Here is a 14328-nt window from a genome sequence, read left to right as displayed (position 1 = left end):
GTCGCCAAATAAGCGAAATTTAGAGAATTGTTTCCCACAGGAGCGCATTGTTGCAGTGCTTTTGGAGACTTAGACTCCCTCTGGAAGAGGACAAGTTAACTCCCTTCCCTCCGACGAGATATAACGAATGTCGATTTAGTCGACAAGCTTGATTTTACCTCACGCTTGGTGAGTTCTGGCGCCCTCTAGCGGGGACACTGCTAATGGAGGTACCCTGATAAGACAATAGTATGTCTCCGATAAGATGAAAATGATTATGACGAGGAGTGTTTTTATTTATTCTTATTTCTTATTGTGTTCACCATGAATTCTAACAAACGATAGTTTAGTTTTTTCCTGCCAACTGGAGTGTGGACTGTGGAGTTTATTTTTGTTATTTTTTCTTCCGCTTGGTGGCAGTCACGAGCTGAGAAGACAACAACCCCCCCCCCCCCCCCCCCCCCGCCCCCCCACAGACACACACTTATTCGTGTAAATATATTCCAGATTTTGGGTGTGACGTTCAAAAAAATATATCGAGTTTATTTCAAACCTTTTGCCTCGTTGTGATTATGCAGTAGTGAATCTTTTTTTTTTTTTTATAAACAAAAATTTTATGGAGAGCTTGTCTAAATATGCAACGAAACTATTTACAACTACAATAGTAAAGATAAGTTTCAGAAGAAAAAGCGGTTTGCTCCACTTACTGCTCTACTTGGTTAACGTCAAAATTTGCAGTATTAACTTTAACAGAAAGCTGTGATGTGGCAGTTGTTTTCAAAATAACTATAATACAAGTGTATAAACAATCTACAATTGCTTGATTACAGTAATTGTCAAATAAATCATTTACAAGAAGACATGGAATACAAATACAGCTAGCATGCAAAAAAGAAAAGGGCAAAAAAATCTCTTGAACATGCTTGACCGTCACATTTGAGTCTTACGAAGTGCCTGCTTCTTTATGCAAATTGCTGGCACTTTTGACTACAGGCAACAGTGACAAAGTAACTTGACGCTCTCTGCTGTGCTTGAGTGCGTCCCGCAAACTGGCTGACCATTGCCAGCTAAACCCATTATTGTTCTGACATCGTTCTTCGTTCCATATGTGTGATGACCTATTCCTGGCTTGGTGAACGGACTGCAAATGTATTCTTGTGTTTTTCCCATCAGAAATGTGATATCTGGACCTGCGTTAACTCGGCAGCACAGGGGCCAGTCCATTTGTGCACTGAGGAAGTGACATCACAGCACGAGGACCGATCCCACTTTTACACCTGAAGACTGGGCGGGGCCAGGCTGGGCGTGACCAGGGGAAAAACAAGCAAACGCTCACAAGTGCTTCAGTTAGTGTGCGTGCGTGTGTGTGTGTGTGTGTGTGTATGTGTGATCACTCTTACTTACACTTTGTGCCTGGGAGAAAAGAGGAGCTGATCCTTCCTGTTGGTTTGTCAGCGCAGGTATGGATGTTCCCGATTCACCCCGTGGGAATATGGGACTGCTGAGGACCTTTGATTCCTCCGAGTTCTGCAGCTGGGAGAAAATCGGCTCAGGTGGATTTGGACAAGTGTACAAAGTCCGGCACGTTCAGTGGAAAACGTGGCTGGCTATCAAGTGCCCTCCTTGCCTTCATGTGGATGACAAGTAAGTCCCAGCAAAATTGGAATGATCAGGATCAGGATCAACTTTATTGTTGAAAGCGCGACAGCATTGCTGCATATGGATATATAATCATTCATATAGAGGACAATTCACAATGTTCAAACAACCATCGTGACCCAGAGGCGTAGCGAGCAGATGTACGACAGCTGCTGATGATGTTGAATATTCTTGAAATAAAACAGCGGACAGCCAGGGAAACCATCTCGTTTTTATAGTTATATGTAAAAAGCCCTTTCTCATCAGGGATATTATTTGTTGACAATGCTACAGGCACTTTTAGAGGTGCAAATTCTGACTTTGGAGAACATGTCTCTCACCTGATGCAGAGAGGCCTTTGCATTTTTAGTGTATGCGCCTGTCTTGCATGTGTACCACTCACACGGGTTGAAAGTTCTCCACCCTGATCCCAGCTGTGCGACCAAAGCATGAAAGAAATGCAAATCTTTGCCTCCAATTAACATTGATCTCATCAGCCGCCCATCCAAGGGAGGGGTTGTTTTGAAATGAATAAACATTGCAGAGATAACACTCGCCTGTGCAACCCCTGCCCAAATTTGCTCAACAACGAATGCAACGCTAATACATAGTGTATAATACACAAAGCCTATTTGAGATCGGCAGGTATTTTATGCAATAAAGTGAAAAAGTAACTAAAGGGAGGTGAGTAGTGACTATTTCAGTCCACAGAGGAATGACACTCATCCCCCGAACTTGTGGCGCAACTCAAAGCATCCGCCAAGATGTTATCATCCCGAAGTATCTCCAAAGCACATATTCGAGTCATTTCACCTGCGACTTCACTGACCCGTACAAGGACTCAAAGGCACCTTTTGTGTTCCTGAGATGCTGAGTGACACAGACCAATAATAGAAGCTGTAAAACCAGTCCAACCGGACCTTGCTCTTTAAAGTGTGGGGACATTGTTTGGTCCTTAAGGGCTGCTAAGCAGCAATTTGGATTACGGGAAAGATTAAGCAGCAAATCAATTTTTAAATTTATTATTATTTTTTTTTTTAAATGTGTTTTTTTTTTTTTGACATCACACGACAATGGCAATGCCCATCATGAATGGAACATGTCAATGAAAAGACTGCATCAACTATCTGGATTTATTATTCTCATTAGAGGTGCAACAATTAATCGATGAATTGACAATCGATTATCAAATTTTTCGAAAATTATTTTGATAATCGATTAATCATTTAGTGCCATTGTTTAAGGTAAACTTGTCAAAATCCGCTGATTTATGACTTATTTCTGTAGTCCTCCACAAAAGCAGACGGTTTATGTTTATCTAAGCTATCTTTAATCAAAATAAGACATGAGCAAATATCTGCTTTTACTTTGGAAAACATTCATCAACATGTTTGCTTATTTCTGACATGTTATGGAGCAAACCAGTAACTGAATAATAGTCAATTTGTGGGGGGGGGGGGGGGGGAATAGTTTAGTCTATTATGCAAATAATCTTTATTTGCTGCTGTTGTATGCAAAACCTGTGACTACATCACTCCCTTTCTTGTGATAGTACTTATTTCTTGTTTATTTGGTTTTGTTTAATCATTAAATGACACCAAATAAAGAAAAATAATCGGGTAATAAACAGTAATGGGGGAGGGGGGAGAATGATTGGCAATAAACTTTAATGCAAAATAATTTTGTATCCGATTAATTGATGGAATAATCGATAGCGATTCTAAAAATATTGGATAGTGGCAGCCCTAATTCTCACAAGTTTCTTCATGGAACTTTGTGTGAATCCATAACACTAGCTAGCTTTGTGAAGTTATTATACAACGTTGTGTTAAACATAAATAAAAACAGAATACAATGATTTGCAAATCATGTTCGACCTATATTTAATTGAATACGCTACAAAGACAAGATATTTAATGTTCAAACTGATCAACTTTATTATTTTTAGCAAATAATCATTAACTTAGAATTTTATGGCTGCAGCACGTTCCAAAAAAAGCTGGGACAGGTGGCAAAAAAGACTGAGAAAGTTGAGGAATGCTCATCAAACACCTGTTTGCAACATCCCACAGGTGAACAGGCTCATTGGGAACAGGTGGGTGCCATGATTGGGGAGAAAAGGAGCTTCCCTGAATTGCTCAGTCATTCACAATCAAAGATGGGGCGAGGTTCACCTCTTTGTGAACAAGTGCGTGAGAAAATAGTCCAACAGTTTAAGGACAATGTTCCTCAACGTACAATTGCAAGGAATTTAGGGATTTCATCATCTACGGTCCATAATCTCATCAAAAGGGTCAGAGAAGCTGAAGAAATCACTGCATGGAAGCGGTGAGGCCGAAAACCAACATTGAATGCCCGTGACCTTCGATCCCTCGGGCGGCACTGCATCAAAAACCGACATCAATGTGTAAAGGATATCACCGCATGGGCTCAGGAACACTTCAGAAAACCAATGTCAGTAAATACAGTTCGGGGCTACATCCGTAAATGCAACTTGAAACGCTACTATGCAAAGCAAAAGCCATTTATCAACAACACCCAGAAACGCCGCCGTCTTCTCTGGGCCCGAACTCATCTAAGATGGACTGATGAGAAGTGGAAAAGTGTTCTGTGGTCCGAGGAGTCCACATTTCAAATTGTTTTTGGAAACTGTGGACGTCGTGTCCTCTGGGCCAAAGAGGAAAAGAACCATCCGGACTGTTATGGACGCCAAGTTCAAAAGCCAGCATCTGTGATGGTATGGGGCTGTGTTAGTTCCAATGGCATGGGTAACTTACACATCTGTGAGGGCACCATTAATGCTGAAAGGTACATACAGATTTTGGAGAAACATATGCTGCCATCCAAGCGACGTCTTTTTCACGGACGCCCCTGCTTATTTCAGCAAGACAATGCCAAACCACATTCTGCACGTGTTACAACAGCGTGGCTTGGTAGTAAAAGAGTGCGGGTACCAGACTGGCCTGCCTGCAGTCCAGACCTGTCTCCCATTGAAAATGTGTGGCGCATTATGCAGCGTAAAATACGAAAACGGAGACCCTGGACTGTTGAACAGCTGAAGCTGTACATCGAGCAAGAATGGGAAAGAATTCCCCCTACAAAGCTTCAACAATTAGCGTCCTCAGTTCCCAAACGTTTATCGAACGTTGTTCAAAGAAAAGGTGATGTAACACAGTGGGAAACATGACCCTGTCCCAGCTTTTTTGGAACGTGTTGCAGCCATCAAATTCTAAGTTAATGATTATTTGTTATTGTTATTTTTTAAAACAATAACATTTATCAGTTTGAACATGAAATATCTTGTCTTTGTAGTGTATTCAATTAAATATAGGTCGAACATGATTTGCAAGTCATTGTATTCTGTTTTTATTTGTTTAACACAATGTCCCATCTTCATTGGAATTGGGGTTGTATTACGTAAACAAATGACCTTGCAAATTGCTTGACATGCTTATTCATTCATTAGCCATGTTTTTTTTTTTTTTTTCCTCCTTGAAATGTGCCTCGCTACGAGTGGCCAGGCAAACTTATGGCATGACCAGGAAATTGGAATCCAAGCAAACCTGTTGATTTATATTACTACCGTCTGCTTGATAGTTAAACTTTCGATTGTAGATTTATAATTGTCTGATGGTACAGACTTCCGTTTACTCGTGACAATGAACAGAATAAGTTGTAGAAAGAGTCAAATTGTCCCTGTGATTAATGACATTGTTGTTTAAAGACAAATTAGAGTCTAAAAAAAGCACATGAGGCAATAATGGAGTCATGTAATTTTCCTGGTATGTAGCCTGCGTAAATGGTTGATGCACCATCAATAGTTGTTGTATTACATCTACTGGGCAGCATTTGTGTTAACCAAGCCCAACGAAAAAGTGCCAGTCATGCTCACCGTGCTGTTTCATTGGCAACGTGGTGCAAAGAGCTCCCCTGAATCACACCGCAGCGAAAGGACAGGGAGAGTCGGTTGACACAAACCTGGGAAATTGCTTTAAAAGCACACACAAACACACACACACACACCGTAAGAATTACAATTACGACTCTGAGGGGGGGGGGGGGAAGGTATTTTCCCACCCTGGTCTTATTGAATGAATCTGATATTCCCACATTCCTATAAAGCATCCGCATAACCTTGGGCTGAACAGAAGATTCTTGCATTTTACTAATGGCAAAATTCCTTTTCAGTGAACCCACTTTGGCCTTTCCCACGCATTCCTAAAACGCAAGAATCCATTTGATCTAAGCCCCATTAAAAGGTTGTATTTTTCAAACCGATTTTTGATTGAGATATGTACTCCGCGGGCATGAATGACCCGGCACAGTTGTGTTCCAGCGATGTCAACGGGGCCGGTGAGCTGATAAGAGCAGCTGAGCAAAGGTTGAGCTATGCAGAACAAGAGCACTCGCTCACCTGCAGCATTCCAGGCTCATCTGGAATGTCCTCAAGGCCTCACCAGAGCCACTGGACCGTGAAGAGCACAATCCGCATGCGTCCATCGGTTCATTCTAAAAGTCGACTAGGTCATGACTCCGATTGTTAACGATAGTAAACATTTCCCTTAACTGGCCGCTCTGAGCCCAGTTAGCATGAAATGCGGGTTTCTGCAATTTATTTCGGGTGTGAAGTTATTTTAAATACTGTATTACAGGTCCGTGAGCAAAGCATGAACCTCCAAATGATATTGCGGATTTAGTTATACAGTACGTTGATCTTGGAAGAGAGAGAGAATAATAACCTCTGCTAAAGTTGGGGGGGAATAGCAATATTATGTATTAGTGTGGGTTGAGTTGCATTTGTATTTATTTTTGCCCAAACATGCACCCTTGAAATAGCATCCGAAAGTCAATTAAGCCAAGGCAACTTGTCGATAATATGATCCTTTCACTTCTATCTGCTCAGGGAACGATCAGAGCTGCTGGAGGAGGCCAAGAAAATGGAAGCAGCCAAGTTCCGATACATCCTGCCCGTGTACGGTATCTGCGAGGACTCCCAGGGTCTGGTTATGGAGTACATGGAAACGGGTTCCCTGGAAACCCTACTGGCTACAGAGCCGCTGCCCTGGGAGCTCCGCTTCCGTATCGTCCACGAGACGGCCGTGGGGATGAACTTCTTGCACTGCATGAAGCCGCCCCTGCTCCACCTGGACCTGAAGCCTGCCAACATCTTGCTGGACGCCCACTACCATGTCAAGGTATGCAGTCTGTTTCCACTCTCCACTGATGGAAAAAATATTATTCAACAAACTTGAACGGCATGTTGTAACAATAGACTATATTTAGTCATAATAACAGGCACTCGTTAGAGCACAATGAGTCTACGGCGGATCCACAGCAAATATTTACACCTCCGTAGCCTCCTTTTGCATATGTACAGTGGACTGCCGCATTTTCGCGCTTCCGCATCTGCGGGTTCACATATTTGCAGATGTTATTTTATTTAGCGGCAGGGAACCAACCCGTTTTTCATGGAAAACGCTTATTGGCAGCATTCCCCCGTTCATTCAAGAGTTTTGGGTGTTTCGAAAATGTTTGTTTGTTTGTTTGTTTTTCAATGCAATTATAAATGGGTTTCCATTATTTGCTGATTTTTGCTATTCGAGGTCGGGACCGGTCCTTAGCCTTTGCAAATAGCAGGGTTCCACTGTATTGAGTTATTTTGCATTTTTAGATTAAAATATTTGATATGGTGCATATTAACTCTAGTTTATACTTATAGATAAAACTACACATTTTATTTCATTTTTGTAGACTAGTTTCGATTCCTGCAAAATTTAATTCAATTGTTGTTTTTGCCCATGCCAGACCCTTCCAAAAAGTTGGATTTAAAAAAAAAAAAAAAAAAGGAAAACAATGTTCCTGGGACAAACCAAGTACAATGAAAATGCATCTTGCTTCTTTCAAGACTGCTAAATATGTACACTATTGTTGACACAGACGTTGGAGGAAAAGGACCCATAAGAGGAGGCATAAATAAATCGATGAACCGACAGTGGTATAAACACATCCAAGATTAAGGAAAGTTATTTTTGTCAACTAAAGTAGCCAATAATTTGACCAAGCCTTAAAGCTCATTCAAAAAGCCACAGTTGTATTGTTTATAAAATTGCATTCCGGCAGTGCACTGGTTTGTCCTTCCTGTTCATCTATTTGGAAAGGACGGCCTTCACTCCACGCAGACTCTTTTGACTCTGGGCAGTTGAACTGAAAAGAATGCAGTGGGTGGGAACGTTCAATTGAACTGTAATAGCTGCATGTAAACACCTCTTCCAGGCTTGTCCCTACAGGATTCCTTTAGTTCTTGTTTAAAGCTCCCTGTGACTGTGTCTATGTACGTGTGCGCGATCGTGCGTGGGTGTACTCGCTCCACTATGAAGGGCCTCTCTGCCTCTTCTGCATGCTGGGACTTGGCCTAGAACTTCGCTGCCACTTTCCGTGAGCCAACTTAGCCACAAGGACCCAACAAGATACACAGTCGGGGTCTTCTGTTTGAGGTTCCTTATCTCGTCTCTCCGTGTCAGATTTCAGACTTTGGCCTGGCTCGCTGGAACGGTCTGTCACGGGCAGATGACATCAGCAGAGACGGCTTCTGCGGCACCATCGCCTACCTGCCGCCTGAAAGCATCATTGAGAAAGACCGAGTGTCCGACACCAAACATGACATATACAGGTAGGAATGTTTTAAACGCTCTCATAGACTTTTACTCCAATGTCTCGGGCTAAATATATACAGAATTCTGTTAACGGCAATGTAATGAGTATTGTCTGATGTTAAAAACCTACGCTACTTTGTTCCAGTTTTTCCATTGTCATCTGGGGCATCCTCACTCAGAAGAAACCCTATCAAGGTAAGAGCAAGTAATATTTGAATAATATATTTAGAGTCTTCAATTAACCTACCACGTATGTTTTTGGAATGTGGGAGGAAACCGGAGTGCCCGGAGAAAACCCACACAGGCACAGGGAGAACATGCAAACTCCACGCAGGCGGGGCCGGGGATTTAACCCCGGTTCTCGGAACTGTGAGGCAGACGCTCTAACCAGTCGTTCACCGTACCGCCCTGTGTTAAAATTCACACACAAAATACAAACACTACACTCAGAAACCAACAGCCGCTACAATACAGTATGGTCGTCGAATGATAGCATTAAATAAAGTGTATTTGTTAAAAACGCTCAAACTAACCCAACGAGGTGTTTTTTTTGGGGGGGGGGTTTTTGTGAGATTATTTATTTTCAGTTCCTTTATAACCCACAATCTCATTCACTCGTTCCATTTGTACATTGCATACATCCTATCCCAATTATGTTTGACCATTTTAGACATTTGCCTTCATAATGTCTCGTTAGGACATTTGCATCACATGAGGGTTGTGTGTTTGTGCGCATGTAGCGCATACACTTGGACGGGCGAATCTGACATGTAAGGTGTACTTTTTATTTTTTTTTCTCAGCCATCTCAGGTAGCAATGCAGTTAATGTGGCTCTATAAGAAAACAGTTGTTCACATGGTGGCTAGGTCGTCTCCCATATTAAAAAGTGCCAAGTGGCCTACCACAATCAATTCGAGACTAAGCCAGGAACTTTGACACCGTTCCTTTTTTTGCTTCCTGTAAACAATAATATAATAATGTTTGAATTTTGTGGAATTCAATTATTCATGTTGTTGCATAAAGCGGTAGGGTCGCCTAGTGGTTCGCACGACTGCTTCACATTTCTGAGGTTTGAGGTTCAAATCTTTCCTCAGGCCCTCCTGTGTGGAGTTTGTTCTCCCATGCTTGCGTGGGTTTTCTGAGGAAATGTGAGCACGAATGGTTGTTTGTCTATATGTGCCCCCTATATGATACCTCTCGGCCACAGTCAATTGGGCTAGGCCCTAGGTCACCTGCGACCCCAATGAAGGATAGGTGCTGTAGAAAATAAATGCTTGGCTTTTAATACATAACAACGGTGATTGAAACCAGTGGTCTTTGTTTGAAACCTTACATTTTGACCAAGAAACAGGGACAAATGTTGAAATTGTGTCTTGTGTCTGTTTTCCTAGGAGAGAATAACATCTTGCAGATCATGGTGAAGGTGGTGAAAGGGGTGCGTCCAGATCTTGGGTCAGTGCCGCGAAGCCGCCCTAGCGCCTGTACTGGCTTCATGAGTCTAATGCAACGATGCTGGGCAACTAGTCCTGAGGCCAGACCCAGCTTCCAGGGTAAGTTGTTGTTCCCAGAGGAAATTCCTCCATTTTCAGGTGTACCTCAACACGTTCCTGTTATTTTGGGTGGCTAATGCTGCACCAGTACTTATAAAACCTCTGAATGTTTAGTTTTAAAAAATCCCCAATAAAACGCCATTAGGTTATAAAAGACAATGCAACTGAATACTTAAAACAATATAACACAAAAGAAAGTGTGGCTTTAAAGGATCCAAAAGACAAAGGCAAGGCTAGACTCGGCTACGACTTTGCTTTGGCAGTGTAGTGGTACATGCTGCTGCCTTTCGCAAAGACGGCGTGGGTTTGATTATCGGCCACTGCCCCAATAACCACCCACGGCCACTCCCAAGCCGAGAAGAAAACAAATGTCAAAATTGGTGGGTTGTTTCAGGAAGGGCATCCAGTGTAAAAACTGTGGCAAAACTTGACGTAACTTTGTCCATCCCCTGTCTGTCTGCACTCTTAAATGACAGCAGAATTGTAAGATTCGAAAGATTTCTTTCCTAGTAATCCGTAATCCTGTCCCTGTTATTCCTAAAAGTTGACCAATGACGAATGGTTCTTCTAGAGATCACATCCGAAGCTGAAGAGCTGTGCTGTAAACCTCAAGAGGAGCCCAAGACTCCGACCTTGTCAGCATCGGAGTCGAAGCCTACTTCCTGCGACGAACTGTCCCTTCACCAGGTAATGTTGAGTACCTTGCTTAGGGGGAAATGATCAGTGCTTTGAAGGAAGAGTAACTCCAGTTCTCTCTCCTTTTGTCTGCTCTCAAAGCATTGAACTTTTAATTTCTAAACGGCCACTAGAAATAATCGTAAAGTTAAAAAAAAACCAGGCAGCTCTGTTTACTTTTTGACAGATATAAACATGTACTGTTTTGTTTTGGTTTTGGAAAGTGTTTCTTGAGCTGCGTATATCTCTGTCTTGGATTAGCGTCACTTGATCTCTGAGGTCTCTGGACTTCGGAGCAGACTTTGGTGGGTTCAACCGGTTTTGTGCGATTCCAACCGTGCCGCGTCCCTCAGAGATCGGTTAAATCATCTTCATTACAGGTTACTTCTTCGTACTAACCTCACCTTTTCATCGATAAGTTTATAAGCAAAGGTGCTCGAGACGCGGTTATTACAGTGCGAGTTATTTTCGGAGTAAATGTTTGATTAGAACAGCAGTGAGATCGCCAAAGAAGAATGTTGACTGATGGGATTGCTCAGCCTGTGTGCTGTGTGTCACATCCGCACTGTTGATTTTGTGACAAGATAAACATGTTGCCCAGGCACCAGACTTGGCAGCTATTACTGAATATTCGTCCGTCTGCTCAGGTTATAGATTTTGGATTTAAATGAATTATTTTGGAATGGTTAGTTTTTAATTGAGCAAGGGATATTAAAAGAAACATGCTTTTTTTTTTTCTTTCTTCCCCATAACATAAAACCGTTCCCTTTTGTCATAATAACATTAACATAAAATACCCCCAGGATCAAGAATAGATGTGCTATATTTGCTATTTATTTGCTAGTATTTAATTACTGTATTTGTTTCGTAAAGCGATTGATAGCGCACCAGTGACTGCTTCCATCCTCCCTCTATCTAAACCACCACTTATGGAATAAAATGTATTCTAACCAGCCGGTGGTGTGCGCGCGTGTGTGTGTGGCGCTGCACGCGTGTATTTGTGTGTGTGTGTGTGTCAAACAACAGCTTGTCCACAAATGCCCATCTGGTCTATTCTCTTCACAGGTTAAAAACAGTAAGCCAGTACGTCCAATCTCAGCCATGCTGCCTGATAAAGACTACAGTCTGTCCGAGCTGTTGACCCAGGTGGATTCTGGGATCTCGAGGAGCTTTGATCGACTGAAGGATGATAGCTGCCACAGCAAAGATAACACTTGCAAGAGGCTGTCTGGCATGTCCTCTGCGGATTCAGCCTTTTCTTCACAAGACTCGATAACGCTCTCTTTTGAGAAGGAAAGCACCATTGGTGAGAGTTAACCTTGAGTCAAAGCTTCAACATGGAGGAATAGTAGCTAATAGCTAGTGTTGTCATAGGTATTCCAATTCTTTCTTCTTTCTATTACATAGATTCGGCTGAGCTCCACAAAAGGAAGTTATGCGACGCGATCAAAACCAAGGATCTTACAAAGCTGATGAAGATCCTTCAGCCGCAGGATGTTGACCTTGTCCTCGACGGAGGAGGCAGCCTCCTCCATCACGCCATCACCATGGCCAATGAGGAAGCTACCAAGTTCCTCCTGTTGAACAATGCCAATCCCAACCTCGCCAATGCGCGTGGTTCCACCCCCCTCCACCTGGCCACTGAGAAGCACTTGAAGTCCCTGGCGGAACTTCTGCTCGGCCGGCGGAGCACCAATGTGAATGCCAAGGATGAGGACCAGTACACGGCCTTGCACTGGGCGGCCCAGAATGGCGACGAGGCCATGACGCGCCTGCTGCTTGACCGCGGGGCGGCCATCAACGAGACCGACGGTCAGGGGCGCACGCCTGCTCACGTCGCCTGCCAGCACGGCCAGGAGAATGTCGTCCGTGTGCTGCTGAGCCGCGGCGCCGATGTCCGAATCAAGGGTAAGGACAACTGGACAGCGCTGCACTTTGCTGCTTGGCAGGGTCATCTGGGAATCGTGAAACTGCTGGTAAAGCAGGCGGGCGCGGGCGCAGACATCGACGGCCAGACGATGGACGGCCGCACGCCGCTGCATTTAGCTTCCCAGAGGGGGCAGTACCGAGTGGCCCGAATCCTCATCGAACTGAAGGCGGACATTCACTTGGAAACCTCTGAGTTAAACACGCCCTTGCATGTAGCGGCAGAAACCGGTCACACCAGCACGTCCCGTCTCCTGATCAAACACCACGCGGATATCCACGCCGAGAACAGCCAAGGATTTACTCCTCTCCACTTGGCCGCCCGGAGGGGCCACCTGGCCACGGTCAAAATGTTAATAGAAGAGGGGGCTGATCTTGAAAAACTCACCCGGGCCCAACGCAGCCCGTACCGTTTGGCGGCAGAGAGCGGACACTGTGCACTTCTGAAAGAACTGCTCCCTCACTGTCCAGAAGGGAGCGCTCTGTCCAATGAGCTCAGCACGTTGCACCTGGCAGACGAGGGGGGATACTTGCCAGAGGACCCCCGGGACTTAATTAGCGACAGCTTGGCGCCGCCTGAGCCCGAGCGGCCACCAGAGGCAAAGTCACTCCAGAGGAGGGTCGTCATTCTCAAACTGACTGAGCACAAAGGCAGTCCGCAGGCGACTACCTCACTGTGTGCACCAGCTTTGTGCTAACGGGAGCAAAGACACTGCTGAAACTGTAAAAAAACATTTTAAAATGTATTTGAATTAACTGCTGGTGCCCATCTGGTGCTTAACAGTTGGGTAATCAATGGAGTAGAATATGCTAAACACCTGCTGTTGGCATTTTATCACGCTTAGAAAAGCTTCCATGTAAATATGTTTATTTATGATAACATTTAGAATTTTACTTTTGTACCCACTTTTTTACTGCGTACGCACATTTGGTGAGATGTAATTCTGATATGGAAGCACAGATTTGTAGAGTAGGTACCTTTTAAGTCTTGTATCGTGGAACACAAACCTTTTGTTGTTGTTGTGTTAGAGGCATTATGGATTTTAAGGTTTGAAAATTTTCTGTGCCTGTTACATATCAGTGCTACATCAAGGAAGCCATTAAAAAAACCTTTAACCTTCATTTAGCTTCTGGACTTTTTCCTATTTGAATTGTTTTTCATTTGAATGTTTTGCATTTGTGAGTGTTTTTTTGAATGCAAATAATTACTGTAGTTTGGACTTTACTACTGTGTTAGTGTAGGTTAGTTATGTACTACAGTGCATTCCTTACATATAGACTTCGACCACGTTGGAGTCTGAATTGGAGAAATTCAACAAAAAAATGACTTAAAATGAAATTATTACGTTCACCGGACACAAAGGGACAATTGTTTGTGTTGAGTGCTTGCACAATGTGTGCCCCAAATCATTTACCACAGTAAAAATGACGAGAAGAGTTTGCTACTGCAATGTTGCTACCAGACAAGCTAACAGTTAGCCTAGCTTATTGTATTTCTTAAGTAAGATTGAGGAGTCAAACTTCATTCCTTCTTTTAGTCGTGGACCACATCGCACTTGTGGTTTACCGCAGAGGGCCATTATGACTAAAAAAAAACATATACTGTGTATACTGCACGTATAATAGTCGTCATAGTCACAGAGAACGCTGTCAACAAAACTTCGACAAAATAGCTGCGCTAGCAATGCTAAGCTAGCATCCGCACTGGTTAGCGCATCTGCCTCACAGTTCTGAGGACTGGGGTTCAATCCCCGGCCCCGCCTGTGTGGAGTTTGCATGTTCTCCCCATGCCTGCGTGGGTTTTCTCCGGGCACTCCGGTTTGCTCCCACATCCAAAAAACATGCGTGGTAGGTTGATTGACAACTCTAAATTGCCCGTAGGTGCGAATGTGAGTGCGAATGGTTGT

At 43.5% G+C, this 14328-nt stretch overlaps 1 protein-coding gene across 1 annotated transcript; it reads left to right on the top strand.

Annotated features, from left to right (window-relative positions):
• The first annotated feature begins 1311 nt into the window (after positions 1–1311).
• On the top strand, positions 1312–13543 carry ripk4 (receptor-interacting serine-threonine kinase 4). Its single transcript, XM_061751351.1, has 8 exons — positions 1312–1623; positions 6521–6812; positions 8139–8287; positions 8416–8465; positions 9662–9820; positions 10392–10507; positions 11561–11801; positions 11903–13543. The coding sequence occupies exons 1-8, from the start codon at positions 1442–1444 to the stop codon at positions 13117–13119; spliced, it is 2406 nt and encodes an 801-aa protein (XP_061607335.1). The 5' UTR covers positions 1312–1441; the 3' UTR covers positions 13120–13543.
• The last annotated feature ends 785 nt before the right edge of the window (positions 13544–14328 follow it).

The sequence above is a fragment of the Phyllopteryx taeniolatus genome, chromosome 17, assembly GCF_024500385.1.
Source record: "Phyllopteryx taeniolatus isolate TA_2022b chromosome 17, UOR_Ptae_1.2, whole genome shotgun sequence".
Classification (NCBI taxonomy): Eukaryota; Metazoa; Chordata; class Actinopteri; order Syngnathiformes; family Syngnathidae; genus Phyllopteryx; species Phyllopteryx taeniolatus.
The sequence above is the reverse complement of the archived record's forward strand: the minus strand, read 5'-3'. Positions and strand labels throughout refer to the sequence as shown.

Excerpts from the sequence above, each read along its gene's own strand:
- ripk4 (XM_061751351.1), top strand. The coding sequence starts at position 1,442 with ATGGATGTTCCCGATTCACCCCGTGGGAATATGGGACTGCTGAGGACC. Across the intron at positions 9,821-10,391 it reads GGCCAGACCCAGCTTCCAGG|AGATCACATCCGAAGCTGAA; the intron begins GTAAGTTGTTGT and ends TGGTTCTTCTAG. Across the intron at positions 10,508-11,560 it reads ACGAACTGTCCCTTCACCAG|GTTAAAAACAGTAAGCCAGT; the intron begins GTAATGTTGAGT and ends TTCTCTTCACAG.